Source organism: Amyelois transitella, chromosome 21 (genome assembly GCF_032362555.1).
Source record: "Amyelois transitella isolate CPQ chromosome 21, ilAmyTran1.1, whole genome shotgun sequence".
NCBI lineage: Eukaryota > Metazoa > Arthropoda > Insecta > Lepidoptera > Pyralidae > Amyelois > Amyelois transitella.
The window spans coordinates 1,350,501-1,377,845 of record NC_083524.1 but is presented as its reverse complement, the minus strand read 5'-3'; the positions used below and the strand labels follow the sequence as shown (position 1 = coordinate 1,377,845).

General features: G+C 40.8%; 2 protein-coding genes across 2 annotated transcripts in view; both read left to right on the top strand.

Moving 5' to 3' along the window:
- The first annotated feature begins 8,083 nt into the window (after window positions 1-8,083).
- LOC106143262 (venom acid phosphatase Acph-1) overlaps window positions 8,084-27,345 on the top strand; it is a 35,884-nt gene continuing 16,622 nt past the window's right edge. Inside the window, exons 1-2 of the mRNA XM_013345307.2 lie at window positions 8,084-8,206; window positions 26,780-26,893. Coding sequence (XP_013200761.1) covers window positions 26,783-26,893 — 111 coding nt within the window. The 5' untranslated portion in view covers window positions 8,084-8,206; window positions 26,780-26,782. The remainder of the gene's footprint in view (window positions 8,207-26,779; window positions 26,894-27,345) is intronic.
- LOC106143259 (uncharacterized) lies at window positions 17,653-19,821 on the top strand. The gene has a single exon (XM_013345302.2). It carries the CDS (start codon window positions 17,653-17,655, stop codon window positions 19,819-19,821), a length of 2,169 nt encoding a protein of 722 aa, XP_013200756.2.

The following is a 27,345-nucleotide window of genomic DNA, read 5'->3' as shown; positions in this document are numbered from 1 at the left end:
AAATAGCTGAACGTGGCCTATCAGTCTTTTCAAGATTGTTGGCTCTGTCTACCCGCAAGGGATAAAGACGTGATTAAGTATATGTTTTTAAATGTCCCCCAAACTCATAAAGAGAATAGGTATTATTGCTAGATGTGCCGTGTGGTTCCCGACACCAAAACCAAAAAGAATAGGACCATTCCATCTCTTTCCATTGATGTCGTAAAAGGCGACTAAAGTTTTTAGTCTCAATACTATCATTAAGCCAAAAAGCTGAACTTGTCCTATCAGTCTCTTCAAGTCTGTTGGTACTGTCTACCCTGCAAGGAATATAAATGTAACTATATATGTATATTCGTAATAAGTAATCTGATTGTTTCTGATAATGGATACATGGATAGGGTACGAGTATGTATAGACATAGTTATAAATGTGGATGAAGTGAATGAAGTATGCAAGGACGACCACTGCAGTGTAGACAGAGTACCTATGCATGCATACTCTGTCTACCATTCCGGGAAAGAGGCGTGTTTTTGTGTATGTGGTAATTTATTTGGATAACATAACATATGTGGTCTGAGTTTCCTACAGAAGAATTCATTAACAATACATATAAGAATTATTACAGACACGGTTAAATTAAAATAAAATGTAGAACCCCTAGCGCCATCTTTTATAGATATTAACAACTAAAGAGTTCTCAACTGTGCTAATAGATGTCGCTACGTGTCAGATCATCTCTATAATTAATATTGAAAAAAAAATATTTAATAAAATACTTTTCTAATTTTATAGCTTAATTATTTAGTGCACTTAAATATGCAAATCAAACAAATATTAATTTATAAAACAAACTAGAAATTTAGTGTAATAAATTCCTGTTAATAAACAGTCTTCTACGCCATCTATTGACAGAATATATCACTACTTATTAAGACATCTCGTCAAATGAAGAAACTTTCGTCACAAAAAGGGTTCATGCTTGTTTCTTTTTTGTACAAAACAATGAAATAGTCTTACTTTGTGAAAGTAAAATTTATTACAATATATACATAAATCACACCTCATTCCCGGAGGGGTAGGCAGAGACAACAGTTTTCCACTTGCAAGCAATCCACAAAATCGGAAACATCATACTAAATTAGTCTGAATAATTATTGTGTTCAGTTGTCATCAAACATAATTAACGCGTCAGCATTAATTTATTGTAATATTATGATAAAACTTGAGTCAGTGCCTACAAGTAAAAACGCCAACCCAAGATTTTTCGTAGGTAACATGACGGATCTAACAATCTTGAAAAGACTAATAGGACACGTTCATCCGTTTGGCTTAATGATAGAATTGAGATTCAAATAGTGACAGGTTGCTAGCCCGTCGCCTAAAAGATGAATCCCAAGTTAATAAGCTTATCCATTATTCGCCTTTTAAGATATCCTTTACCATTACTGATTTTAGTACTCCAACTGAATAAATCGACTAAAGGTAAAATGAAACACCCAAATGACAATTGGAAACTAAAATTTCTGTTTGAAATGAATGGACAGATTCCCAATGTGTCCTAAATGAGGGCGAACCCGCATACTATGGTTTCGCTTTGTCGGGAAATCATTGGTACTGTGTGGTATCCTTTGCACCGTGTGGTTCCCGGCACCAATAAAAAAAAGAATAAGACCGCTCCATCTCTATCCTATGGATATCGTAAAAGACTAAGGGGTAGGCTTAAAACCTTGGGATTCTTCTTTTAGGCGATGGGCCCGCAACCTGTCACTATTTGAATCTCAATTCTATCTTAAAGCCAAATAGCTGAACGTGGCCTATCAGTCTTTTCAAGATTGTTGGCTCTGTCTACCCGCAAGGGATAGAGACATGATTATACGTATGTATGCTTTGCATTTTCGCATGTACTTTTACGTTATTGCCAGCCTCAAAAATCAAGTCGGATATAATTTGGCCTAAGTTTTTAATTTTTGACATTAGAATTGTCACCTATTCTTACGTCTGTTATTATTTATCGATGAACTTATGAATTGGTTTGTCACTTAAAAAAAAAGGTAAAAATAAGTCGGGATAAATAAACTTTACTTTACATACTTGAAACTAAGAAGTTTGCACTGAATTTAACAATATTTGTACTTAGTTACTATTAAATATAAAAACATTCACTCGTGAACTATTGCGTACTAATACAATTTTGAATTGTTTTCATTAGGTTCCATTATGAAAACATATTCAATTTTTCTAACTGGCCAATGATATGTAAGGAGGTTTTATGTAAAATTTTACAAACATTCTGTGCAGTAATCTTTTACTTAGGTATAACTTAATTAGTTTAATTAGCAAGCAGCTTAAGCAGAAGAGTTCCATGATCCACGCAATCAAATTTTTTAGTCAGATCGCAGATAAAGATAGGAATATTTGTATGTATACGTTTGTATGTTCGACTTGACACACCTTGTATAGTTAAATAAATATAAATAAATACATTTATACGGGACAAATTACACAGATTGAATTAGCCTCGAAGTTCGAGACTTGTGTTACGAGATACTAACCCAACGATACTATATTTTACAATAAATACTTATATAGATAAACATCTAAGATCCAGGCCAATCAAAAAAAGTTATTTTTCTCATCATGCCCTGGCCGGGATTCGAACCCGGGACCTCCGGTGTCACAGACAAGCGTAGGTACTACCGCTGCGCCACAGAGGCCGTCGAATTAATAGTAATAAAAAAAAGGTAAAGGGTCATGTCAAAAGTACCCGAAACCGCCGAGCTTGCATGAAGAGAGGTTATGAATGTGGATGAAGCGAAGGAAGTATGCAGAGATCGTGGCAAGTGGAATGAGGTAGTCTCTGCCTACCCCTCCGGGAAAGAGGCGTGATTTTAAGTATGTATGTTGTTATTTTATTAATTTCTAACGTTATTACAAACCATCACATAATCGACCCAAATGCAAGCGACACGTCACCTTAATAGTGCCGTAAATAGGGATATTGCCTTACAAAGGCCGTAGTTCTGGCAAAATATCGATATCGACAATTTTATTTATGGTATTTTCAACAGATTTTTTTTATGAATAATATTAATACCGTTTATTTATGTTTATGTTATTTCACATAATTTAATACATCAATCTTTTCTTGTAGGCTCGTAGTCCTGATTACTCTTGACCTGACCTTTCACCACGACAGTCCCAATTTAATATATGTAGGAACGTTCGTCTGGAAATTACTTAAATTTTTTTAAATATAACTTTTACATACTTTCATTAGAATAGTTTTTTTTTTTTTTTTCAAAATTGGATACAAGGTATCACTCAAATCTAATTATAACTACAACCGCATCCAAAGCACATGTGTAAAAGAAGCGGCGGACCAAACTGCACTGCAGCATTTTCACCGGACGTCAGTTTCCAAATAAAGATCTCTCAAATCGAAATCGTTAACAAGTGCACATCGTCTACATTAAAAATATTTTTCAATACGAATATTAACATTTTATTTATCGATAGAGTTTAACGATGTTCCCATTCCTATGTTACCTCAGGGAAACGGGTCTAGGTAATACGAGTATATTGAAGGAAAATATAGCCTTAGTGCCTCAGACTTCGCATATTTTAAATACAAGGAGAGCTAAACAAAATTATGATTCGGTTATAGCACGCGGAAATTGTGCTCCGGAATTGTGTAACGTATTCACTAAAATGATGTCTGCCGTGTGGTTCTTGACATTTTAGGATGGGACCATTCCCATCTATCCCATGGAAGTCGTAAAAGGCGACAGGGAAAAGCTAATAACTTAGGATTCTTCTTTTAAGCGACGGGCTAGCTACCTGACACTATTTGAAGTTTTGGATCTCAATTAGGACGGACAGACACACAGTCATTGGAGGCTTAGTAATAGGAACTGCTTTTACATTTTACGTACGAAACTCTAAAAATTAACCCTGTATTTATAGATTGGAATTATTGTCAAATTGCCAAAAAAAAAATCTTTTTTTAAAGCCTTCAAATAAAGATGGTTCTCAGTTTAACCTGTTTGTTTGTATGTTTATTCGCAATATTCGCGATTACCTCGCGTTTCTCTGACACGATTTTGATGCGGTTTTCAAGAAAGTGTTTATGGACACTAAGGGAAAGTTTTGAGACATTTTACCGACTTCGGAAAAAGAGGTTATCGATTGGAGGAGGTTCTCTTTTTACAAAAGTTCTTTATAAAGCGTAAATATAGCGAATTCAAGTTAACATCTAGTTTATGAGAAAACGCATCTTTACGATCGAAATATAACGTCTCAACCGTCATATTTCCTCCAGATAATATGACTGCATTAAGTTATTAAAATGCATTTCTGAAATGAAACGTGAAATGTCCTGAATATATTAAGTGCATATTAAAGACTAGACTATAGCTCGGAACTTCGTTCCCGTGGGAATTTTAGAGAAAATAAGAAGGTTCTCTTCGCTAATATCGGAAAGTTGTGGACGGATTTTGATCCTGTTTGAAATATTGGAAAAAGAGTCTTCTAAGTAATGGTTCCCGGCACCAATATTAAAAAAGAATAGGGCCACTCCATCTCATTTCCTGCGGATGTCGTAAGAGGCGACTAAGGGACAAGCTTATTAACTTGCAATTCTTATCTTAGGCGATGGGCTAGCAACCTGTCACGATTTGAATCTCAATTCCATCATATAGCCAAACAGCTGAACGTGGCCTGTCATTGTCTTGTCTATAGACGTGACTATATGTATGTAAGTATGTATGTTAAAATTGAGCCAGTGTCCAAACGATTCAATTGAGCTATCCGTTCCGATGCGGATATTCACAGCTGATTAATCCGCTAGTACGGATTCGGATCCGCTGAGTTTGAAATCCATGTGGAGTTTTTTGAGTGCCGTGTGGTTCCCGGCACCAATAGAAAAAAGAATAGGACCACTCCATCTCTCTCCCATGGATGTTGTAAAAGGCGACTAAAGGGTTGGCTTATAAACTTGGGATTCTTCTTTTAGGCGATGGGCTAGCAACCTGTCACTATTTGAATCTCAATTCTATCTTAAAGCCAAATAGCTGAACGAGGCCTATCAGTCTTTAGACTGTTGGCTCTGTCTACCCCGCAAGGGATATAGACGTGATTATATGTATGTATGTATGTGGAGTTTTTTTCTGGTACCTAATTAATGAAAGAAATTCTAAAGAAAGCTCAACATTTACTTACATTTGCCGGCCGTGCTGACTCAGTTGTAATTATTTTGTCTCTGAAACGCAAGTCCCAGGTTCAATCCCTGGTCAAGTCATGATGTAAAAAGAACTTCTTCTAATCGACCTGAGTATTATTTGTCTGTATAAATATAAATAAAATAGAAGACTGATTGGCTGACATTTAAACGCAAAACAAACTCTCGATTTTAAAGTTTACATAAAGGTTCCTAATATGGTCAAGGGTAGCCGTGTAACCAATAGAAAGAAGATTAGGACCACTCCATATCTTTCCCATGGATGTTGTCAAAGGCGACTAAGGCTTATTAACTTGGAATTCTTCTTTTAGGCGATAGCTAGCAATCTGTCACTATTTGAATCTCAATTTTATAATTATGCCAAACAGCTGACTGTGGCCTATCAGTCTTTTCAAGACTATTGGATCTGTCTACCCCGCAAGGGATATAGATGTGACTTTATGTATGTATGGGTTATAAAGAATTTATAAAAAGTGAACGTATCTTGATCAAATTAAGGACGTCCTGGTAAAGGGTCAGGTCAAAAGTACCCGAAACCGCCGAGCTTGCATGAAGAGAGTTATGAATGTAGATGAAGCGAAGGAAATATGCAGAGATCGTGGCAATTGGAAAGAGGTAGTCTCTGCCTACCCCTCCGGGAAAGAGGCGTGATTTTATGTATGTATGTACGTATGAAAAAGATGGATTTTATTAGAAAAAAAGGTGATGCTTAAAAAGCCACCTAGCAATGTAATTTGGAGACAGACTGATAAAACTTCAAGTTTTAAGTCCTGATGGCATCACGTTCAGGGAACAATTAGCTTCATGCTTAATTTGAAAAGAGCTGCTCTCAGCGTATACTGATGCCAGTTGGTGTGTTCCTCTTGCGTCAATAACATTCGTTCCTTTATGAACATTCAAATACTTGCTACATAAATACTAAGTAGGAACTTGTAAATTTGTGACGCTACAACTTGACAAGTTTAAGTATTTAGGTTTATTATTCACTAGCGATTAGACCCAGTTTTAAAAATATTCTAAATTTAAATTTTTTTTTGTCCACAGAGACACATAATAAATTTGATGAAAAAAAAAATTACAAACGGAATTTTTTGTTCAAAATAAAATTATTGCACTTTACAAATTGTAATTGTTACATAAAGAATTAATAAATAAAAGTAATTATTTTAAAAAGGGCAGTCAATGTTGGCTTTCGCAACTACGGAACACTACAATACGCGTGGCCCGACACGCACTTGGCCGGTTACGTTAATGTAAAATAAAAAAACCGTTTGATTGACCGACTGACTGACACATAATAGATAAATCAGAGACCGTCAAATATTATGATAGACTATCTTGGAATTCGACATATAGGTTTCTTAGTTTTGGGAAAGAGATGGTTCGAATCCCCATAGAGACAAGAGGAGCACACCTTGCGAACGTTCCATTTCAGAGCTAATTGTAGTCGTTTTCAATTACTACTGCTATTTATTTTCAAGTGCGAAATTCTTTTCCGACTCATTGACAATTCTTAACGGACAGAAGTTGAAACAAAGTGACTTTTAAAAAACTCCATATTTCCAGCTAAACGCGGCCTTTAAATCATTCCGTGACTGTTCGCTCTGTCTACACCGTAAAGCATAAGACGTGATATATTTTATCAGTTTTAAGGTATTAATTTGAGGTAAGACCTTAAGTGAAGTGCCGCGTGGTTCCCGGCACCTATAAAAAAAATAATAGGACCACTCCTTCTCTTTTGCATGGATGTCGTAAGAGGCAACTAAAGGAAAGGCTTATAAACTTGGGATTCTTTTAGGCGATGAGCACAACCTGTCACTATTTGAATCTCAATTCTATCATCAAGCCAAAAAGCTGAACGTGGCCTGTCAGTCTTTTCAAGAGTGTCGCCTCTGTCTACCCCTCCAGGGATATAGACGTGACTTTATGTATGTATGTATTTAGTTTATGAGCTATGTACGATTTGAAATGTTGCGTTTAAGTCCTTTCTTTCTTCTTGCGCTCAAGGCTATGACGTTTTGCAAGACAAGACTTACATTCGTCATTTGATTCGATTTTATTGGTAAAGCGTTCTAAGGGCAGTGCGATTATTGTTCTTTTTTTTAATGTAGTAATGATAACATGATGTTTGAATATAAATCAATGGCTATAACAGGAAATCTAATATAATTAACTTAAAAAATTACATTACATTTTACATGGGATTCTTTTTTAGGCGATGGGCTAGCAACCTATTCACTATTTGAATCTCAATTCTATCATTAAGCCAAATAGCTGAACGTGGCCATTCAGTCTTTTCAAGACTGGTGGCTCTGTCTACCCCGCAAGAATGCATTTATGTAACAATAAATATAATGAATAAAAAATAAAAAATTCATTTAATAAAATAAAATTAAAAATAAAATTAATAACAATGTCATGTTATGAATAAACAAATTTAGATGTTCAAAAAAGAAAATTAAATATAATATAGAAATCTATAGTTACTAAATTAAATGTTCTTTTTTCATAATCTAAATCTATACTAATATTATAAAGCTGAAGAGTTTGTTTGTTTGAACGCGGTAATCTCAGGAACTACTGGTTCGAATTGAAAAATTGTTGCTGTTGAATAGACCATTTATCGAAGTAGGCTTTAGGCTATATAACATCAAGCGACGAAATAATGGAGAATGTGAAAAAAATCGGGGAAAATTATTCATCCTTGAGGGCTTCAATGATGCCCAATATAACTATTCCACGCGAACGAAGTCGCGGGAACAGCTAGTTTTTAATACACGCGGTAAAACCATAGATTTAAGTAAAATAGATTCAGCGATCGGCCGTTCAATAGCTCGCCTTATATTATGACTTTTTACAGACAGACAGACATAATGAAATCGTCAGTCTCGCGCCAATAGGCGTAAGGTTCTAACCGTTGTGATAATTTTTATAGTTTAATTTATTTATTTTATTAGTTTAGTGAATTAAGTTTAGTTTTAATTTATTGTGAGTATTTTCTTTTTTTGTTTTTTTTTAAATTTACAGATTTGTTTTATTGTACAGGTGCGCTGTTGCAAATTAATGTGCTTATGGGTTTTTTTTTATTTAGTTTTTTTTATTTTACTCAGAAAATATATTAATTTAATCTTATTTAGATATAAAACAAATGAATAAATTACAGTTACTATATTTTCATATGAATATCAATATCCGACAACATTTAATCTCATACTTAAGTTGTGAAAACCAAAATATTATTAAAAATATTTTTTTAACACAACTAGACTCGCATTTAAAAAAAAATATTTCTTTCCTCTCTTTATTTCCATTTTCCGCCATTTCAAGGCAGTTGGCCTCGTATATATACTTATTTTAATAAAATAAAAGATATTTCGTGTTTATAAAAAATAAATATTGTTATGTGTGCTTCCCGGTACCAAAAGAAAACGAATAAGACTCCTTCCCTTTTCCATGGATCCATCGTAAAAGGCGACTATGGGATAGGCTTATAAACTTGGAATTCTTTTTTTAGACGACGGACGAACCTTTCAATTTATGAATCTCAATTATATCATTAAGCTTAACAGCTGAAGGTAGCCTATCATTATTTTCAAGGCTGTTGGCTCTGCCTGCCCCTCTGAGACATAGACGTGATTATATGTATATGTGTATGTAAATATTGTATTCTTTGCGGTGCAAGTACTATCTTATTAATTAATAATTACTTACACATACATAACAAATAATATTCCAATCAACATGTAATTAGAAGAGCAATTAAGCGTAATAAACGGTAAATGTGACCTCAACTGTATGTTTTCCTGGATACTTATAAAAAATATATGCTTGCAGAAAGAGAGTTACGAATGTGGATGAAGCGATGTAAGTTTGCAGGAATCGTTGCAAGTGAAAACATTTGGTCTCTGCCTGCATATAATAAAACATTAAAGAAATTATGCCTGTACGTATTTTAAATAACTCCTCGGGAATTCTACGTAAGGACTAAAAATAAAACATCAGAAAATTCCCACAGGAAAAAGAAATAAACTTAATTTTTCTACGGGCTTTTGTCTGCATATTTTTACATTAAAAAAATTATTTTCTTGAGATTAACTTTTAAATCTGAAAACAAATATTATTTTAGGCTGGCAAACATGTGAACCTCCTTATTTTGGAGTGGGTTAAATGCACATTATGCACGGCGTCAAAACGTGATCAGACTACAAGTTTGAGATAACTTGTTCGCTTTTTTATTGACGCTTAATTTATAAAAACATTTAAATCACGTTCGGTAACAAAAAAAACGATTATAAATAAATAATATAAATTAAAACCTTTATTTTCTGAACGTTTTTCGGTATCAGTCATCATTTATTCTTTCATATGATCACGTCTATATCCCTTGCGGGGTAGACATTGCCAGAAGCCTTGAAAGACTGATAGTTAGGCTTAACGATAGAATTGAGATTTAAAAAGTGACAGGCTACTAGCCCACCGCCTAAAAGAAGCATCCCAAGTTTATAAGCTTACCCCTTAGTCGCCTTTTACGACATCCATGGTAAAGAGATGGAGTGGTTCGATATTTCGATATCAATTGTTTTCTAGGATTGACTTTTACTTGCGGAAGGAGATGCACCTGACACATACTAGTATTTACCTACCTACTTCTTCCTCCTGGCTTTTAGTCCTGATAGCATCCACACCTCTCTGGAGAGGAGCCCGGGGTACCCGTATAGTTTTTCTTACCTACCTTGGCATGGTAGGTAAGAAAATACTATACGGGTCAGGTTTACCTACAAAGCTTACGGAGGTCAGACGGGAGTCGCTTCGTTAAAAAACCTGACTCACCCAATCCAGGAGCAATGGTCAAAGGCTTATCCCGGGCTCCTCTCCAGAGTGGTGAGGATGCAACCGGGACTAAAGCCAGGGGGAAGAAGTGAATAGTTCCAAACCTCGTATTGTGATTCAAGGAATCGTATAAAACTCTAGTATAACGCATTGGATAAATCCGCTAATTCCCTGAGTCGCCTTGTACGACATTGAAATGAGCTGGTATGTAACTAAATATCCCAGAATTCACAACTTATAATACATACATACATATGGTCAGGGTCACGTCTATATCCCTTGTGGGGTAGACAGAGGCAACAGCCTTGAAAAGACTGATAGGCCCATCGCCTAAAAATGAATCTCAAGTTTGTAAGCCTATCCCTTAGTCGCCTTTTACGACATCCATGGGAAAGAGATGGAGTGGTCCTATTCTTTTTTGTACTGGTGCCGGGAACCACTCGGCGCAACTTATAATATATTTTTATAAATACAACAGATATTGAACGCGCAAGTAACGTACCTTTATTTTATCTCGGACGTTCCGAATCATGTTACAATGATACATAGTCTCCGAGCGACTCAATAATTTGATATCGACTTCTCAAGTTAGTCATTAAGATGTTAATAATGTGCCGTGTGGTTCCCGGCACCAATACCAAAAAGAATAGGACCACTCCATCTCTTTCCCATGGATATCTTAAAAGGCGACTAAGAGATAGGCTTAGAAACTTGGGATTCTATTTTAGGCGATGGGTAAGCAACCTGTCACTATTTGAATCTCAATTCTATCATTAAGTCAAATATCTGAATGTGGCCAGTCAGTCTTTTCAAAACTGATGGCTCTGTCTACCCCGCAAGGGATATAGACGTGACCATATGTATGTTACAATGACGTAGTGGTCACCGAGCTACTCAATAATTTGATATCGACTTCTCAAGCTAGTCATTAAGAAGTTAATAATCACTTTTTAGCGTAGGTATACAGCTAAACGTGACCTTTCAGTCTTTTCAAGACTGTTGGCTTTGTCTATACCGCAACGTTACTATATGTATGTATATTACCGTTTCCTCAAATGATAAACTAATCATACCCTTTTTTCATTACATACCAAAACGTCTTATATGTTTTATGAAACAAGGTCAAGTGATTATGCTGACTAGGTTACATTATATTTATATAAAAAAGTGCCGTGTAGTTCTCGACATTTAAGAATAGGACCACTCCATCTCTTTCCTGTGGATGCCGTAAAAGGTGGCCACGGGATTGGCAAATAAACTTGAGATTCTTCTTTTATGATAGGCTAGCAACCTGTCACTATTTGAATCTCAATTCAGCTAAACGTGGCCTTTTAAAATATTTGTTGGCTCTGTCTACTCCGTAAGGTATAAAGACGTCATTATATGTATATATGTAAATCTTCAAAGCCTACCTTGTGTCTTACATTTAAAATTAATCTATGTAATTTAAAATGTTTATAACTCAATGATAATGCGGACATCGACTTAGTTTAATTAAGGTTTAGTTAATTATGTTTCATTTAGTTTATCGTTCTTTTCAATTCTTATCACAGAATAATAAGGTTATTTGTAAATAAATAGTTAAAGTCACTTTCACAACTGAAAGATACAGATGATGTATATGTATATTTTTTCATAAAAAGGTGGACAGAAAGGTCACGTTCAGCTGTATGGCTAAATGATGGAATTGAGATTCAAATAGTGACAGGTTGCTAGCCCATCGCCTTAATGAGGAATTCCAAGGCCTAGTCGCATTTAACGACGCCCAAAAAAAAATTGTTCACACAAATTTTCCTTAAATGAATATAAATCGATCGAATTAAAAAAATCTTAAGAGAAAAATTTACTAGATTTTTTTAATCGTTATTTGAATCTCAATTCTATCATCAAACCAAAAAGCTGAACGAGACCTGTCAGTCTTTTCAAAATTGACTCTGTTTACCCAGCAAGGGATAAAGACGTGACTATATGTATGTATGTGATGTAATAATACAAACCTGGTCGGGTAAAATGAGAATAAAAATGCTGACATCATTAAATTTAATAACATTGGGAGCTGTCACGATAATAATCTGTATAGTTATACAAGGTGTGTGCAATACGAGATTTTTAATTACCATACGGATATTTATCGTTTGTTTTTCCTTATACATACATAAAATCACGCCTCTTTCCCGGAGGGGTAGGCGGAGACTACCTCTTTCCACTTGCCACGATCTCTGCATATTTCCTTTGCTTCATCCACATTCATAACTCTCTTCATGCAAGCTCGGCGGTTTCGGGTACTTTTGACCTGACCCTTTACCAGGACGTCTTTAATTTGATCAAGATATGTTCGTCGAGGTCTTCCCACTCCGACCTTTCCCTCCACACTCTCCATGTATATCTGCTTAGTCAACCTGTTTTCATTCATCCTCTCCTCATGACCGAACCATCTCAACATACCCTTTTCTATTCCTGTAACTACATCTTCTTTCACATCACAACATTCCCTTATCACGCTGTTCCTTATCCGGTCACTCAATTTCACACCCAACATACTCCTTAACGTTTTTCCTTATACTTATATTTATACTACTAGCTTTTATCTGCAGCTTCGCTCAGTCGAATTCGCGGCAAATACAAGCGCGAATATAGTGTCACCTACAAAAGAATAAAGGTTTTTCGCAAATCCCACGGGAATTATAGTTTTGACCGGGATTAAATGTTCTTCTCCCGACTCTTAATTATATATACGCAAATTGTAAGAATTAGTTGAGGTGATAACGCGTGTTAAGACAGCAAACAAACCAACTTACTTTCGCAATTATAGTTGGGATTCATTAATTTCTTTATACATACATACATACATATGGTCACGTCTATATCCCTTGCGGGGTAGACAGAGCCAACAGTCTTGAAAAGACTGAATGGCCACGTTCAGCTATTTGGTTTAATTATAGAATTGAGATTCAAATAGTGACAGGTTGCTAGCCATCGCCTAAAAGAAGAATCCTAAGTTTATAAGCCTATCCCTTAGTCGCCTTTTACGACATCCATGGGAACGAGATGGAGTGGTCCTATTCTTTTTTATATTGGTGCCGGGAACCACACGGCACACACGTGGCATAATTAAAACACGTGACATCAATATTATGAAAAAACAATCGATAATTTATCTAAACCAAAATTATATTCGCTCGCATTCATCGATAATTATTGTTTTGTTTATTTTAAATACGTTATCGTAACGGAGTTTTTAGACGCAAATTTATACCTTTGTAATCTAAAAGTAATGTAATTATGTAATGAATTTAATATGTTACGTTAAGATTGACCTTTGCTGACGTTAAAAGTAGTAATTAATGATTATTTGATTGTCTTTCTCTCGTCATGCTTATCTATACATATAATAAAACAGTAAAAATATTTTGTCTGTACATTTAGTATTTTTGACTGAAATGGATAGAGGGACACTTAGAATGAATAATAGAAAGCAAAAAAATTTTTTTTAAATTTCTTGTCTGTCTGTATGTATGATCACGATTATCTCCGAAAGTTTGTTTCATCAAAATCGGTTCACTAAAAAAAAAGTTATCGACATTTGAATGAACTCAAGGCATCACTTTGCCTGCAAATAAGTTATGAAATTAAAAATTCAAAGTCATTTATCATTATACGACAGCATTATACCTATAATATATAAATATAAGTGAAAAGGCGACTAAGGGATGGGCTTACAAACTTAAGTGAAAAGGCGACTAAGGGATGGGCTTACAAACTTGGGATTCTTTTTTAGGCGATGGGCGAGCAACCTATCACTTTTTGAATCTCAATTCTATCATTAAGTCAAATAGCTGAACGTGGCCATTCAGTCTTTTTAAGCCTGTTGGTTCTGTCTACCCCGCAAGGGATATAGACGTGACCATATGTATGTAGTCTACTTTAATTTCTTTAATTTCGCCATCAACGCAACGGCCTTGATGGTGCAGTGGTTAGCCTGTGAGACTGTGAAGTTGGCGGTCCAAGTTCGAATCCCAACAATTACAGGATATTTATTTTTTAATTTTTTTTTTGTATTTTTTGAGTATTTTTTTTAAAAAACTGAAAATCAAAATACTACATATAATAAAACGGTAAAAATATTTTGTCTGTACATTTAATATTTTGACTGAAACGGATAGAGAATTTTTTTTTTACATTTTTTGTCTGTCTGTCTGTCTGTATCTCAAATTCAAATTCAAAATTTTTATTCATTATTATAGGATACTATATATCGCTTAATATTTGTCAAAACGTATTGTTTAACAACATTGGTTGACGTCAAATAAATTACTTAAAAACTAAGTTTACTGCCGCTTCCAAGGCGTCAGTGCAGAAGAAGCGGTAAAAAACTGCACTGCAGCATTTTCTTCAACAACGTCAACTTTACAATATTAATTAAACTTAGAATAGAATGTGGACGAGAGAATACATTGTTCAGATTTATATATGAGATTGAATATTGACAAAAGAAAAATATATATTTTATGGATTGCCAATTTTAAAAAGATTTATGTACAGAGTGTACTGAATTTTGATTTAAGATCAAATCAAACTACAATTAATTACGAGGTTCCTGTGCCAAGCTCGAGCCAGATGTTTTTATCATTAAGGTAATCATCAGTCCTATAATAAGCCTTCTCACAAAGTACTTTCTTATTACATAATCTTTGAATTTTCGGTTGGGCATATCAAGAACAGACTCCGGCAACCTATTATAAAATCGTATACAGTTCCCCATAAATGATTTACTGACTTTGCTAAACCTATGAAACGGGATGACTTATTTATGTTTATTACGTAAATTTCTATCAGTTGTGGCACTAACGTTTTGAAAAAAAGAGGTATTTTTCCTAACATACATTATAAGATCAAAAATGTACTGGGACGCTACTGTAAGTATGTTTATTTTCTTAAAGAGTTGTCTTAACGAGTCTCTTGGTCCTAAGCCGTAAATTGCGCGCACGGCCCTTTTCTGAATTATAAAAATAGTTTGTATATCAGCCGCGCTACCCCATAAAAGTAAACCATAAGATAACAAGCTATGAAAATAGCTGAAATAAACAAGCCTAGCTGTAGCTACATCTGTCAATTGTCGGATCCTCCTAACAGCATAAGCGGCAGAGCTAAGTCTATTGGAAAGTTTAGAAATATGAGCACCCCACTGTAGCTTTGCATCAATTATAATTCCTAAAAACTTTGTATTTTCAACAAATTCTAATTTCTGGCCTTCCAGTATTATGTCAGTATTGGCCTGCCTTACGTTTGGAAGGGTAAATTTAATGCATTGGATCTTATTAGCATTTAAAAGAAGATTGTTGGTTGAGAACCAGATAGATATGGACGACATTATATTATTAACCGAACTTACATTTTCGCTATGGCGATCTAATTTAAATATTAAAGAAGTGTCATCGGCAAACAGCACTATACCCGCCTGTTTTTCCACCATAAAAGGCAGGTCATTTACATATACCAAGAAGAGGAATGGTCCTAAAATTGAGCCCTGAGGAACACCCATTGAGACGCTTGATCCGCTTGACTTTACTCCATTAATATCTACAGTTTGAAGCCTATCAGTCAAATAGGATGCCATTAGTTTAGTTGATTTGTGGTCAAACCCATATTGACGAAGTTTACGCAAAAGTGTCTGATGATCTACGCAATCAAATGCTTTAGAGAGATCGCAAAAGACTCCAACTGAATCCTGTGAGCTCTCCCACGCGTCATAGATTTGAGTAACAAGTGCTACTCCCGCATCAGTGGTGGACTTCCCGGCAGTGAACCCATATTGTTGGGAATGGAAAATGTTATTGATTTTAAAATATTGTTGCATTTGATTAAGCATCATCTTCTCAAACACCTTGCTCAAAACTGGCAATATAGAAATAGGTCTATAATTGCCAAGGACTGTTTTCTCCCCTTTTTTGAATAAAGGTATTAATTTACTACATTTCATTAAATTTGGAAAAATACCCTCATCAATACATTCATTAAATATAAAAGCTAGATCAGATGCAATAATGTCTATGATTTGACTTATGATACTAACAGACATACCCCAATGGTCTTCAGACTTTTTCAAATTAAGTTGTTTGAACGCCTTTAATATATTATCAGAGTTAACATATTTAAATTTAAAGACAGATTTGATGGGAGTTGTGTTATTATTAAGATTATCTGACTGTATGATTAAGATTCAACTCGAAATTAACGCGGACGAAGTCGCGGGCAACAGCTAGTAATATTACAAATGCGAAAGTTTACGAGTATGTCAGTATGGATGTTTGTTACTCTTTCACGCAAATACTACTGAACCGATTACGATGAAATTTGGTATGTAGGTAGCTGAAAACCCAGAATAACATATAGGCTTTTATCCCGGAGTTCCCGGGGAATTGATAGGGTTGCCATGCGGACGAAGTCGCGGGCGGCCTCTAGTATATAATACAGGTATTAAACGCGCAAGTAACGTACCTTTATTTTATCTCGGACGTGTCAAATCATGTTACAATGATACATAGTCTCCGAGCGACTCAATAATTTGATATCGACTTCTCAATTTAGTCATTAAGATGTTAATAATGTGCCGTGTGGTTCCCGGCACCGATGCAAAAAAGAATAGGATCACTCCATCTCTTTCCCGTGGATGTCGTAAAAGGCGACTAAGGGATAGGCTTACAAACTTGGGATTTTATTTTAGGCGATGGGTTAGCAACCACAATTCTATAATTAAGCTAAATAGCTGAATGTGGCCATTCAGTCTTTTCAAGCCTGTTGGCTCTGTCTACCCCGCAGGGGATATAGACGTGACCATTTGTATATATGTATGTAAGTTAATAATCCCTTGTTAGCGCATACAGCTGAACGTGGCCTTTCAGTCTTTTCAAGACTCCTTCCAAGGCCTTTCAGTCTTACAAGAAACTCTGTCTATCCCACAACATAACTATAATGTATGTATGTTACCGTTTCCTCAAATGATAAACTAATCATACCCTTTTTTCATTACATACCAAAACGTCTTATATGTTTTATGAAACAAGGTCAAGTGATTATGCTGGGGGTGCTACGGTCAGGAAACCTCCACGTTGGCTCAGTACCTTGAAAGCTTTGCTTCTGTTGCTTGATCTTTGATCCGGTGATAGCGGCGGGCTGACAAGTCACTGGGCTGGTGCACCCTGGGCGATGGTTAATAACTCTCCGCTATTAGGGGTTTTGTTATCCATCGGCAAATGTCCTGACACATGGACGGGTTGAATAGCCTAACTGGCTTCTGGGCAGACGCTTTTGCGTCCAGGTCCGCCTACCAGTCGCTCCCTCTTGTCTGCCCTCAGACAGTGAGTGGATGTGACTCGCGCGGCGTCAGGTTTCGGCTCGGCGCCGGGCAACTCGTTACCCCAAATTGATGGGGCCGAGGACGTTTCGTCGCGAGGAAGAAAACCTCAATAAAAAATAACCCTAATCCCAAGGTCGGGCGTGCCGATGGGATGAATGGCGGGGGGGGGGAGTCCCGTCCCAAGCGCCCACTGAAGAGGTGGAGGAGATCAGGGACCTCACCCTGTTAAAAAAGGAAATCAATGAAAATGGCGTCTAAGAAAACTACAATACCCCAGGAGGGTACCGACTCCCAAGGAGTCGGAGAATCCCTCCCCACGCCTTCGGGCGTGGGCTGCCCCACCGTATCTGGGGGGGGCACTTACCGCCAGAGGGACGCAAGTCCCTCCCAATTGTCGACACGGTCGACGAGCCGAGGGTCGCTAATCCTCGCGCCGACATCCGACGAGGACTACGACAGCCTTCCGGAAGCCACAATGATGGAAGACCTCAAGGACGGCAGGGGCAGTGTTCCCCGCAAACGGAAGGCGCTGGAGGGGCCTACACTAAGATCGCGAGGCCCCAAAATCAACACAGCCACGAGGGGCCGTCACGCTGGTCGGCGCACACAAACTTCGCCACCAAAGAGGAGGGCCGAAAACATTGACACGCTCCCTGAAAAGGGTGCAAAATTTAGCGAGCCCAAAAGAGGGCGTGCGCCGGCAAAGGCGACCAGTGCGGGGCTGAGCCAGGCTAAGGCCAGGCTATCACAAATGGCGTCGGAATTCGCCGAATTCGAAGATGAGGCGGACAGAGCGGCGGGTTATTTAAAAGATCCCCAAGAGAACACCAGTGAAGCCTCAATAGTGGACGGTCAACTGGAGGTGGTGCGCAAGGCGGCTCGAACCGTACTTGAGGAGGCCAAGAAGTCGGGCAACCTCAAGGGGACAACTTGGGCGAAAATGAAGGCCGCCTGTGCCGAGATCCTCGCAGCGGCGGATAAAATCTCGGACCGAGGCGAAGAGGCAGAGGCCATCCGCAAAATGGCGGCCGACAACAAGAGAATGCGGGAGGAGTTGGCGCTGCTCAGGCAGGAGACCAAAGCCCTCCGTACCGCATTCTCGGAGAGGAAGGCCCCCAATGCGGAGACCCTAGACTCGACGGCCGATATTATGGCCCAAGTTGACCGCTCCATGCGGTCGTTCGGAGAGTCCCTCACCAGGGACCTTTTCCTCTCTCTGGGGGGAATGATGAATGACCGCATAAAGGAGCTAGAAAAGAGGGCTATTGTTGCCCCTCAGGAGGTGCTGCGTCCACCACTTGCGGCTGACCGTCGCAATAAGGAGGCTGGAAAGGCCCATGATGCCAAAAAAGTTAAGGCACCCATACAACCCGGAAATGTGGGGGCAGTTGCAGGTTCCACCCTGATGCCCCCGGCAAGACCTGGCCCGGCGCCCAAAGCGCCTAAAGCCACAACGGCAAAGGCCCAGCAAGCTCCCTCACAGGATGCTTCTGGCGCCCCACCCCAGGAGGAACCCTCCCCCTCCTCCTCTTGGACGGAGGTAGTGAAAAAAGGGAAAAATAAGGGGAAGGGGAAAAAATCCTCCCCCCCTGAGGTGGATAGTGCGGCTCCTCGCCCTACGGCCCCCGTACCGGTCAAGCGGCAGTATGCCCTTCCCAAATCGACGGCTGTGGTGGTGACTCTCAAGTCGGGTGCCACAGTCGACTACAAAACGGTGATGGGAAGGGTCACCACTATAAAACTGGCGACCGTGGGTGTGGATCACGTGGCGGTGAGGAGTACGGCGACGGGCGCCAGAATCATCGAGATTCCCGGAAACGACAGCAGCGTTGTCGCTGACAACCTTGCTGACAAAATCCGGGACCTGGTGGGGGATGTGGCCGAGGTCACGAGGCCGTACAAAACGGCCCAAATTAAAATCTCCGGGTTTGATGAATCAATCACCCCGGAGACCTTGCGGAATGAGGTGTCCCTGGCTGGCAAATGTCCACCGGAACATGTAAAGGTGGGGCAGATCCGAATGACACGGGACTTTACCGGGGCTGTCATCGTGACCTGCCCAGTAGCCGTGGCCAACGCCCTCGTGGCAGACGGCCGTATATTGATCGGTTGGTCGTCTGCCAAAATCACTGGCCTGGAACCCCTGCCCATGCGCTGTTTCAGGTGCATGGGTTTGGGCCATACGAGGGCGCTGTGCCCATCACCGGTGGACAGGTCGGAACTTTGCCACAGATGCGGGAAAACGGGGCACCTCACACAGCAATGTGTTGAGAAGGAGCCCTGGTGCGCGGTGTGCCATCATGCCAAACTCCCGGCGAAGCACACAATGGGAGGGAAGGCGTGTAACCCCCCGCGCACCAGGGGACGACTGGAGCCCACCGGGCTAAAAAGAGTAGGCAACACAATGGAGCACTAATGCCCAGACGTCAGCACCAAGCACTTGAGCTGCTGCAGTGCAACATCAACCACTCCGCCCGCGCGCAAGATCTCTTGCTGCAACACCTGGCGGAGTGGGGCATTAGTGCTGCCATTGTGTCTGAGCCGTACTTTGTTCCCCCACTCCCTACGTGGGTAAGGGACACGGAGGGAGAGGTCGCGGTGACCATACCCCGGTTGGGAGACCGGCCTCCTCTGGTCAAGCAGAGTGCAGGCCGGGGCTACGTTGCGGCTAGATGGGGCGACATGGTTCTTGTCGCTGTGTACTTCGCCCCATCTAGACCGCGACGGGAGTTTGAGTCCCTCCTCTTAGAGGTGGGGCGGATTATTGCGGGAGCGGCGCCCATGCCTGTAATAGTGGCGGGGGACTTTAATGCCAAGTCTTTGGTATGGGGTTCCCCCGTCACTGACCTGCGCGGCAGGATCCTCTCCGACTGGATGGTGGCATCGGGGCTGTGTGTCCTAAACCAGGGCACTGCCAACACCTGTGTACGGTGGAATGGGGGCTCCATAGTGGACGTTTCGTTCGCTACCCCTTCCGCCGCTGCACGTGTCACAGGTTGGCGTGTCCTGGGGGATGTGGAGACCCTCTCCGACCATTTATATGTTCGGATGTCGGTCTCCAGACCGGCTTCGGTGCGGCCGCCCAGTCAAGATCGCAATCTCCCGAGGGACCGGTTCCGCAAGTGGAGCCTGGCCAGCCTCGACGCTGACTCAGCTGAAGAGGCGGCCATGATTGAGCGTTGGCGAACACAATCGCCAGACCGGTCCCTCGACGTGGAGGAGAGGGCCTGCCGCTTTCGGGCGTCGCTTGTCGCTGTCTGTGACGCCTCTATGAGGAGATCGGGTCCGCCGCCTAATAAAAAACGGGTGCACTGGTGGTCGGAGGAGATCGCCGTACTCCGACGCACCAGCAATAGTGCCCGCCGGGCATACACCCGGTGTAGGCGGCGACGGACGACCGTGGAGGGTGAGGAGGAGCTCCTGCGCACGGCACTTAGAGAGGCTAAGGAGGCCCTGTCCAAGGCGATTGCCAAGGCCAAGGACGAATCCTACAAAGAGTTCTTGGCCGCCTTGGACCGGGACCCGTGGGGGCGGCCGTACAAACTTGTACGGAACAAAATGCAGTGTGCCGCCCCGATGGCCTCTCTTGAACCGGAGCTCCTCCGAAACGTGGTGGAGGGACTCTTCCCCGAGGTCCCAGAGTTTGCCCCTCCGAGAATGGCTGCCCCGGAGCGGGAGTCCTCCGATATGATGGAAGTGCCGCCGGTCACTGACGCAGAGATGGAGCGGGTCATAGACCGACTCCATCGAAGCAAAAAGGCGCCGGGTCCTGATGGGGTCCCGGGCCGAGTCATACCGGTGGCGCTTATACACCTTGGGGATCGCCTGAGGGACTTATTTGAAGATTGTCTCCAAACAGGGCGGTTCCCAGGGGTATGGAAGGAAGGCCGGCTCTGCCTTCTGAGGAAAGAGGGTCGGCCAGAGGACTCCCCCAGCGGATGGAGGCCCCTTGTAATGCTGGATGAATCCGGAAAGATGCTCGAACGAGTAATAGCATCCCGGATCATCCGGCATCTTGAAAACAGGGGGCCGGACATCTCGGACCGCCAGTTCGGGTTCCGGACTGGGCGGTCTACCATCGACGCGATCGGGGCATTGAGGGATTTCTCGGAGAGGGCAACTGAGAGGGGGGGTGGGGCCGTGGCTGTGTCCCTTGACATCGCCAACGCCTTCGGCTCCATCCCCTTTGAGGTGATAAAGGAGGCACTTCGGTTCCACGGGGTGCCCCTTTATCTACGGAGGATCGTGGAGCACTACCTCACGGCGAGGGTAGTGCTCTACGAGAATAAGAATGGCATGATAACGTCGAGGGCAATGGTTTGCGGTGTTCCCCAGGGGTCGGTGCTGGGACCCCTGCTGTGGAACATCGGCTATGACTGGGCCATCCGCGGGGTCCTCTTGCCCCGGATGGCGGTCATCTGTTATGCGGATGACACGTTGGTCGCTGTCTGGGGCGAAGAATTGGAGGGGACCCTACGCAGAGCGGCAGTCGCGGCAGACCTGATGGTTTACCGCATCAGGCTGCTGGGACTGAGGGTGGCCCTCAACAAAACTGAGGCCATTGCCTTCGGCGGAAGAGGTTGGAGGCCTCCGGCTGGCGCGTCCATTCTAGTAGATGGAGAAAGAGTCCGGATGATGCCGAACATCAAATATCTCGGCATCATACTGGACCCACGGTGGGACTTCGGGGAGCACTTTAGGCGAATGGCTCCCCGAATCGTTGGTGCAGCGTCAGCACTCAGCCGACTGCTGCCCAACGTAGGAGGGCCGGGTGCCCCGTGCCGTCGCCTGTACGCGAATGTCACTCGCAGCATGGCACTGTACGGGGCACCGATATGGGCGGATAGGCTCTCCGCTGCCAACAAGGCCCTGCTTCGGCGGCCACAAAGAGTGGTAGCCATCCGAATATGCAGGGCCTACATAACAGTGGCGTGGGCGGCAGCCTGCGCCTTAGCTGGCACCCCACCGTGGGAACTGGACGCGCTGGCCCATATGGAGGCCTACAAGGAGAGGGCAAGGTGGCGGGCTCTGCCTGCCGCCGAAAGAGAAGTGGACGGCAGAGGCAGGGAGACGTGGGACCTGGTCGTGGCTAGGTTACGGGAGCGATGGAGGAGTGACCTCGAAAACTCCGAATTCGGAGTTCGCACCATCGGGGCACTCCTTCCATCGCTGGACAAATGGCTGGATCGACACCACGGCCAGGTGTCGTACAGGTTGGCACAGGTAATGACCGGGCATGGCTGCTTCGGTCATTACCTGTACCGTATTGGGAAAGAGGGGAGCGAGGTCTGCCATGAGTGTGGAGAGCCGGACGACACGGCCCAACACACTCTGGCAGACTGCTCAAGGTGGTCGGCGCAGCGGCAAGAGCTGGTGGAAATTTTGGGGGATGGCGACCTCTCGCTGCATAACGTCGTTGACAGGATGTTATGCAGCGAGAGGAACTGGGTGGCGGTTGCTTCCTTCTGTGAGACCGTCATCTCACAGAAGGAGGCTGCTGAGAGGGCGCGGGAGGAAGATCCAAACGCGCCCTCACATAGACGTGGACGGGGTGGCAGAAGGCGAGCACGTTACCGTGCTCACCTACTCCCCCAACAGGACCACTAATCCTGGGCAGTATGGGCGACTAGCAACTTACTAGTCGCCCAATAAAGCAAGATCCTCGGTAAAGCCGCACCGAGGAGCCAGAGGGCATCATGGTAGAATGCATAGCCGATCCCATGATGCCTTCGAAATGGCAGGAAGGAAGCGCCGGAGGGGTTTTAGTGCGGTAGTCTGGCACACTCGGTGCCAGGAGTCCCACACTCTCCCGGGTGAAGACCCGGGGGGTCGTCCGTAAATGGATTTCCCCTTCGTAACAAAAAAAAAAAAAAAAAAAAAAAAGTGATTATGCTGACTAGGTTACGTTATATTTATATAAAAATGTGCCGTGTAGTTCTCGACATTTTAGAATAGGACCACTCCACCGCCCTTTCTACTCCGTAAGGTATAAAGACGTGTAAATCTTCAAAGCCTACCTTGTGTCTTACATTAAAAATAAATCTATGTAATTTAAAATGTTTATAACTCAATGATAATGCGGACATCGACTTGGTTTAATTAAGGTTTAGATTAATGTTTCATTTTATTTATCGTTCTTTTCAATTCTTATCACAGAATAATAAGGTTATTTGTAAATAAATAGTTAAAGTCACTTTCACAACTGAAAGATACAGATGATATATATGTATATTTTTTCATAACAAGGTGGACAGAAAGGTCACGTTCAGCTGTATGGCTAAATGATGGAATTGAGATTCAAATAGTGACAGGTTACTAGCCCATCGCCTTAATGAGGAATTCCAAGGCCTAGTCGCATTTAACGACGCCCAAAAAAAAATAGTTCACACAAATTTTCCTTAAATGAATATAAATTAATCGAATTAAAAAAATCTTAAGAGAAAAATTTACTAGATTTTTTTTTATCGTTATTTGAATCTCAATTCTACTATCAAACCAAAAAGCTGAACGAGACCTGTCAGTCTTTTCAAAATTGACTCTGTCTACCCAGCAAGGGATAAAGACGTGACTATATGTATGTATGTGATGTAATAATACAAACCTGGTCGGGTAAAATGAGAATAAAAATGCTGACATCATTAAATTTAATAACATTGCGAGCTGTCACTATAATAATCTGTATAGTTATACAAGGTGTGTGCAATACGAGATTCTTAATTACCATAATGGATATTTATCGTATGTTTTTCCTTAAACATACATACATACATAAAATCACGGCTCTTTCCCGGAGGGGTAGGCAGAGACTACCTCTTTCCACTTGCCACGATCTCTGCATATTTCCTTTCCTTCATCCACATTCATAAAGAACTCTCTTCATGCAAGCTCGGCGGTTTCGGGTATTTTTGACCTGACCCTTTACCAGGACGTCCTTAATTTGATCAAGATATGTTCGTCTAGCTAGGTCTTCCCACTCCGACCTTTCCCTCCACACTCTCCATATATATCTGCTTAGTCAACCTGTTTACATTCATCCTCTCCACATGACCGAACCATCTCAACATACCCTTTTCTATTCCTGTAACTACATCTTCTTTCACATCACAACATTCCCTTATCACGCTGTTCCTTATCCGGTCACTCAATTTCACACCCAACATACTCCTTAACGTTTTTCCTTATACTTATATTTATACTACTAGCTTTTATCTGCAGCTTCGCCCGGTCGCAATTCGCGGCAAATATAAGCGAGAATATAGTGTCACCTACAAAAGGATAAAGGTTTTTCGCAAATCCCACGGGAATTATAGTTTTGACCGGGATTAAATGTTCTTCTCCCGACTCTTAATTATATATACGCAAATTGTAAGAATTAGTTGAGGTGATAACGCGTGATAAGACAGCAAACAAACCAACTCACTTTCGCATTTATAGTTGGGATTCATTAATTTAGTTAAGTAAAAAAAAAACATTTCTCATGATATTTCCTCTTCAAAATAGACATAGGATTTCAAAGTTATGTAGGAATAACTTATCTTTTGTACTTAATCATCAATTTTCTCACGATATTTGCTTCACCACATGTACATAGCTTAACATTGTCCATAACTCGAAAGTGTCACTTTCAAAGGCGCTCCTTTTCAAAGTGGAATTGATGCAATCGGGACCAACGCCTGATGACCATACATACATACATATGGTCACGTCTATATCCCATGCGGGGTAGACAGAGCTAACAGGCTTGAAAAGACTGAATGGATTCGTTCAGCTATTTGGCTTAATGATAGAATTGAGATTCAAATAGTGACAGGTTGCTAGCCATCGCCTAAAAGAAGAATCCTAAGTTTATAAGCCTATCCCTAAGTCGCCTTGAACGACATCCATGGGAACGAGATGGAGTGGTCCTATTCTTTTTTATATTGGTGCCGGGAACCACACGGCAATTATATATAGGGTATAATTAAAACACGTGACATCAATATTATGAAAAAACAATCGATAATTTATCTAAACCAAAATTATATTCGCTCGCATTCATCGATAATTATTGTTTTGTTTATTTTAAATACGTTATCGTAACGGAGTTTTTAGACGCAAATTTATACCTTTGTAATCTACAAGTAATGTAATTATGTAATGAATTTAATATTTTACGTTAAGGTTGACCTTTGCTGACGTTAAAAGTAGTAATTAATGATTATTTGATTGTCTTTCTCTCGTCATGCTCATCTTTACTAATATTATAAAGCTGAAGAGTTTGTTTGTTTGTTTGTTTAAACGCGCTAATCTCAGGAACTACTGGTTCGAATTGAAATTTTCAAAGTGGCGGGCACAGCTAGTTATTTATATATTGTATCTCAACTTATTAAGCCATGACTATTAGACTCTGTACTCTCTTCAAGGGATATAGACGTGTTTATATATACATAGGTGTGCATGTATTTACAATAGTTACCGGAGCTTGACTATCATTTTATTTTTAACACGTCTGTAAGTATTATAACGTCTTTATCCCTTACGGGTGGACAGAGCCAACAGTCTTGAAAAGACAGAAATGCCAGCTATTTTATATTGACGACCTCCTAAAATCCAGTTGTAACTGCTTCCTTAAAAACAACTGCTGTTATCAACTATGGGCACGTGTTTGATAACGCATTTCGGAGTCGCTTATCACAATATAAAGTTCAGGATTTATCTGCGCCGGAGTCGACCACGGCTGGACCACGAGATGATGGCAGTGGGTCACCAAGATTTTGAGTTTCAAGCAAAAAAAATTGGAATACATACATAGAATCACGTCTATATCCCATGCGGGGTAGACAGAACCAACAGTCCCGAAAAGACTGATAGGCCATGTTCAGCTTGTTCCCGTGTTCCAGTTCTACGATTTTTAAAAGTTAGAAAATTATCATCAGGCTGAAGAATTTTTTTTAAGACCTTATTTAGATATTTCCTATAGTTTAGCTGAGTTGTTATAGTTTGACATCAGCTGTTCCAGATTCCAAAATAAATTTTACCCTATATATAATTGCCGTGTGGTTCCCGACACCAATAATAAAAGAATAGGACCACTCCATCTCATTTCCCATGGATGTCGTAAGAGGCGACTAAGGGATAGGCTTATAAGCTTGGGATTCATATTTTAGGCGATGGGCTAGCAACCTGTCACTATTCGATTCTCAATTCCATCATTAAGCCAAATAGCTGAACGTGGCCATTCAGTCTTTTCCTCACTATTGGCTCTGTCCACCCCGCAAGGGATATAGACGTGGCCATATGTATGTATGTATGTATGCTTCCTATAATAATTATAATGCAGTCCATTAGCCATGTATCACGTATTTATGTCATATAATTTATATTTTTTGTTCCAGAAAATGTTCCCGATCATACTGATAGTAAGTTTAGCAGCCCAATACACAGTCTCGTATGGAGGCGTCGTAGGGAACGAAGTCATAGGCGATAAGCAGTTAATGTTCGCCATTGTTGTAAGTACAGACTTATTTTATAAATATCTGCTATGTTGGCCGTGCGGTTCTCGGCACTATGCATACGTCTTTCCCGGGGAGGTCTTAAAAGGCGACTAAGGGGTTATTAACTCGGAATTCTTCGTTCAGGCTAGCAACCTGTCAATATTTGAATCTCAATTCCGTCAATAAGCTGAATGTGGACTTTCAGTCTTTTTATGACAGTTCTGTCTACCTTGCAACTGATGTTGATTTTTTTATTCAATACTAGAGGCTGCCCGCGACTTCGTACGCGTGGAATCAATCCCGCGGGTACTCCGGGATAAAAATAGCATATATGTAAAAGTAGCCTATTTGTTATTCTGACCTGAAGCTGAATTACAAAATCCAGTATTTTAATATGAAAGACCACCTAGGGCTTATCATGATGAGATGATGAGGAAAATATTCTGAACGTGGCCTTTCAGTCTTAT